Source organism: Asparagus officinalis, chromosome 7 (assembly GCF_001876935.1).
Source record: "Asparagus officinalis chromosome 7, Aspof.V1, whole genome shotgun sequence".
Lineage (NCBI taxonomy): Eukaryota > Viridiplantae > Streptophyta > Magnoliopsida > Asparagales > Asparagaceae > Asparagus > Asparagus officinalis.
Window position 1 is genome coordinate 29,447,314 of NC_033800.1, and position 5,237 is coordinate 29,452,550.

Consider the following 5,237-nt stretch of genomic DNA (forward strand, 5'->3'; position numbering starts at 1 on the left):
GATATTATATGAAGAATAATTTCATAAGAGCATTTTTAAAATAGCTATTATAAGAAAAATTTATTGTTTTCTGCTATAATCGGTTGTGAAGATATTTCAGTTTTTTTATCTCCAGTTCGTTTTCTCCTTTTTTTTGATAATTAAAAAAAGGGATTTTTACTTTTAGGTCCATTTGTTTACTTCCATTTATTTTTAAACCCAAGTACTATTTTTTGTATCCTTAAGTCCAATGTACTTTTTGTATTTATTTTGAAACACAATTCTAAAATACCATACTCTCATATGTGGGTCCCACTATTTACTTTTCTAAAATTCCAATAATAACCATCCACTTATAACTTTCATGTAGGTGGCCCCCCCTCAAATAAAATAAAAAAATGTAGAGAGAGAAAGAGAGAGAGAGAAAAGTGGCGGTAAAATTCCCTCCTCCCCTCTCTCTCCGTCTTCTATCTCTCTTCGTCTCCGTCTTCTCTCTCTCTCTCTCCGTCTTCTATCTCTCTCACCCCATTAATATAACCGAACACTCTCCTTTAACCCATCATTTAATAACTCTCTCCTATAACCTAGCAATTATTTCTCACCAACTTTCTTAGCATTTGAAGGTACAAACTTGCAATTTACTCAACTATCAAGTTTATAGCATTAATTTCTCATTTTAATCATGATAATTATTTGATATGTTAGTTAAATGAGTTCATAAAAATTATTAAATTCGTCAATTTTGGTAAAATATTAGTTAAATGAGGTTTTGTAATTAACCACCCATTAATTTCACATAATTATTTCACACTAATTTCTCATTATTCTTTATTCTTTATGAATTCATAACAATTAGTTAAATATTAGTCAAATTTAGTTAAATGAGTTCATAAAAATTATTAAATTCGTCAATTTTGGTAAAATGTTAGTTAAATGAGGTTTTGTAATTATTTCACACTAATTTCTCATTATTCTTTATTCTTTATGAATTCATAACAATTAGTTAAATATTAGTCAAATTTAGTTAAATGAGTTCATAAAAATTATTAAATTCGTCAATTTTGGTAAAATGTTAGTTTTGGTAAAATTTAGTCAAATTTAGTTAAATGAGTTCATAAAATTATTAATTTTACGTGTCTATCTTTTGTGAAATTTTTCTCTAAATTTGTTTATTTTTGGTGATAAATATAGATGGATGAAGAATTGTATTGTGCATTGACGGATTTTAGAGGACACAATCACTTTTTAGAATTAAATGTCAACGGGGGTTACAAAGATTTGGCCGTTGCAGTGCAAAGCCTAATTGCTTGTAGTGCAAGCACGATACAGTTGACTTACAAAGTACCCCACACGCAAGAAATTTATGTTCGTGTATGTGATGATGCTGATGTCTCGATAATGGTCAATGTACATCGAAGTTGCAAGGAGAATATTGTTGTCATGAACGCTGAGATGAATCGAGACATATTATTTGGGATACAAGCTAACAATGTCCATATAAGGTAATTTACACTATTGATATAGTTTCGTACTTTTAACATTATCACTTTCTTAACTCTTGTACAATTTTCTATGCAGTAATCCGTATATCCCCTCTAGTGACGAACATGTGTCTCGTTCACAAAATCCATCGTATTCACAAAATATGTCTCGGGAAGTTGAGAGCTCTAATATGATTCCTATTGCATGGCACAATGCTATTAGAAGTGTTGGTCAAGAATTTGATGATGTTGAGCATTGTCGGCGGAGTTTAAGCAATTACTCTATTGCACGAGGATTTAACTTTGAATTTGTAAAAAATGAACGCAAAAGGGTGACAGCAAAATGCAAGGCCGCAAACTGCGAATGGATGGTTCATTGCACCCGTCGTAGAGATAGTGATCGATTCTATGTGAAAAAAATATGTAGTTCTCATAGTTGCTTGGGAGGAGGCATAGGAAAGGAAGGATATCAACGGGCATCTCGTAAGTGGAATGCTAATCAACTCAAGACCATATTGAAGGAACAACCCACTTATCGCCCAATTGATTTCCAAAAGAAGCTTAAAATGGAATTTGGTTTGGACGTCCCTTATCATAGAATTTGGTGGGGAAAAGAGCTAGCTCAACGTGAATTGTATGGTGATACTAAATTTTCATATGACCAACTCCGATGGTATAAGGATAAAGTTATAGAAACCAATCCGGGATCAATTGTTCACTTAGAGCATGAAGACGGAAGATTTACACGAGTATTTGTATCTTATTATGCTTGTTGGAAGGGGTTTATGGAGGGATGTAGGCCAATGTTGTTCTTGGATGGTACTCATCTTTTTGATAGGTATGGTAGAGTTCAATCTAATCAAAACTTGCATTAATGTACTACTTCATATTAAAATATTATACTTTGATTCATGATTGTTCTTTTCTTTTATAGGTATAAAGGAACCTTACTTGCCGCAACTGCTTTAAACGGAGATGGAGGTATGTTTCCCGTAGCAATTTGCATATGCGGGACGGAAAATGAGAGTAATTGGGAATGGTTTTTGGAATGCATTCGGGACATCCTCTTCAATGATGAAGATCCATATACTCCAGATGATGAACTGGTGTTAATCTCTGATAGGGACAAAGGACTTCAGAATTCCGTGAAGAAATGCTTTCCATGGTCACATCACTCTTATTGTATTCGTCATCTCTTGGCTAATTTTAAGAATAACTTATCGAAAAAAGGCATTACACCACCTTTACGAGATGAATGTGTGCAAATTATGAAGAGGGCCGCTTATGCATACACTTCTCGTTCCTATAACAATGAATGTAACGAGCTACGGCATAAATCAGAGATCGCCTATTGTGAAATGTTGAGGATGAGTCCAGAAAATTGGGCTAATTGTTATTTTCCTGGGAAGAGGTAAAATTTTATTTTTTTTTTTAAATTTTAAATGCAAACCTTCAAGATATATGTACCTGCTATACTTACTATTTATTGACATGCATGTAGATATGGATGGTTGACATCAAACCTAGCGGAGTCATTCAATGCTTGGATCAAAGAAGCTCGTTATTTGCCAATTACCCAAACAATTGATAACATTCGCAAGAAAATGATGAGGATGAGTTTTGAAAGGCGGGAGGCATCCCACAAGTGGACCACAACATTTGTTCCCACTGTGGAAGAGCACCTTATTCAGATTAATGAGCAATCACGTTGTCTTTCTGCAATTCCTTCTACTACCGGAAGGTACGAGGTGTATGATTTGCCCACCGTTGAAGTAGATTTGAATGAACGCACATGCACTTGTCATGAATGGCAAGTAGTCGGGCTACCTTGCAAACATGCGGCGACGGTTATTCGGCAGAATATGGACACCCTTTACTCCTATATTTCCCACTACTTTAGTGCGGAGACATACCGCAAATGCTACTCCTTTCCGATATACCCAATTCCTGACGATGACAAGCCATATATAGATGATGAAAATATGGTGATTCGGCCACCAACAACTTCAATTCTTCGTGGAAGACCAAGGACAAAGCGCATTCCTTCGGGATTGAATCCGGCCAAAGAGTTAAAATGTAGTAGATGTCAACAGTATGGTCACAACCGTAGAACATGTAGACAGCCTATTGCCGACTAGATATGGTCTACACAATACTTTTGGTTAGAAGATATGCTGTACTTTTGGATAGATATACTATACTTTTGGATAGAAGATACGCTATACTTTTGGACAGAAAACATGCTATACTTTTGACGTGTAAGACAAGATATACTTTTGGATGTAAGACATGCTACACTTTTGGATGAATGAAAGACATGCTATACTTTTGTCATAATTTTGTATGTATCCTATGTGTTTGTAATCAATGGAAGACATGCTATACTTTTCCATATAACGTGCTATACTTACGATTAACATGTTGTACTCTCAGGTTAATGTGCTATACCTACAGGTTAACATGCTATACTTACAGGTTAACGAGCTATACTTACAGGTTAACGTGCTATACTTACTGGTTAACGTGCTATACTTACAGGTTAACGTGCTATACTTACTGGTTAACGTGCTATACTTACAGGTTAACGTGCTATACTTACTGGTTAACGTGCTATACTTACAGGACTTGGCATTTCTATCAATATATTCAACATTCCCAGCACATACAACATACAACATTGCATTGCCACAGAACATACATACAACATACCATATTTCCAGCGCATACAACATTTCCAGACTATCTACATACACCATACAACATTAACCTGTCACAGAACTTGGCATTTCTATCAATATATTCAACATTTCCAGCACATACAACATACAACATTGCATTGCCACAGAACATACATACAACATACCATATTTCCAGCACATACAACATTTCCAGACAATCTACATACACCATACAACATTGCATTGCCACAGAACTTGGCATTTCTATCAATATACATTTATACAAATACGTCACAAATCAATTTCCAAAATATATTTGTACACAAAAAATATTGGATATCACAATTGGCAATGTAGCATCCTGACAAGAACAATACAACACACTGAGTATAAGTGGATCAAAAGAACAAATATGGCATGTAGCATTCTTGAGGGTCATGATGGTTGATTTCCTGAAAGCAACATGTAAGTGGATCAAAAGAACAATACAATGAATATAGCGTTTGAATGAACATTAAACGTATAAAAAATGTACCTTCAGATAGAATTAGAGCAACAATGCGAGCTCTATGTCTTGCACAATCCTTCTGGTGAATTGAAACTGGTTGACCGGAAACGAGGCTAAACATGTACGCCATCAAGAACACCCCGCAATCCATACTACTGCAAGTTTAAATGTTTGCAACATCAATATAACACTCTTGGCCCGCAATATATACTCTCTATGTGAGTGTTAGCACATTAAAAAACAACATATGAATAAGTCGAATACACTAACCCACGTTGTTGCGGTACATCAACACTTTCTACCTCCTGACAAGAATTAATGTCTAAGTTCCAAGCATCGGGAATGGTAGAAATAAGCTTCACTCTAAACTCAATAGCATCGGACATATACCCGCGGAGGGAAGAATAATGATAAAATCTCCTATCCTTTACAGAGAATACCAACATATGCCAATGATATGAAGTTAGGAGTGGGAAAATAATCTTATCAAGTTCTTGGAAGCGACTTGACGTTATTGGCCTAAACATTCGATCCACACTTGACGGTTTATTTTCGTTGATGCATCTCTAAAAAAACAAAGAAAGTCAAGAG

The 5,237-nt window shown here is 35.0% G+C and overlaps 1 protein-coding gene and 1 long non-coding RNA gene across 2 annotated transcripts; one reads left to right on the forward strand and one right to left on the reverse strand.

Annotated features, from left to right (window-relative positions):
• On the forward strand, positions 1,171 to 3,598 carry LOC109846897. Its single transcript, XM_020416135.1, has 4 exons — positions 1,171 to 1,481; positions 1,558 to 2,298; positions 2,395 to 2,871; positions 2,962 to 3,598. The coding sequence occupies exons 1-4, from the start codon at positions 1,171 to 1,173 to the stop codon at positions 3,596 to 3,598; spliced, it is 2,166 nt and encodes a 721-aa protein (XP_020271724.1).
• On the reverse strand, positions 4,486 to 5,021 carry LOC109848498. Its single transcript, XR_002248811.1, has 3 exons — positions 4,917 to 5,021; positions 4,674 to 4,801; positions 4,486 to 4,590 (listed from the first exon to the last, which is right to left on the reverse strand). It is a non-coding gene; the product is annotated as an uncharacterized LOC109848498 (long non-coding RNA).

Coding starts and splice junctions, on each gene's coding strand:
- LOC109846897 (XM_020416135.1), top strand. CDS start 1,171: ATGGATGAAGAATTGTATTGTGCATTGACGGATTTTAGAGGACACAAT. Junction 2,299..2,394: donor GGTACTCATCTTTTTGATAG/GTATGGTAGAGT, acceptor TTTCTTTTATAG/GTATAAAGGAACCTTACTTG. Junction 2,872..2,961: donor TGTTATTTTCCTGGGAAGAG/GTAAAATTTTAT, acceptor ACATGCATGTAG/ATATGGATGGTTGACATCAA.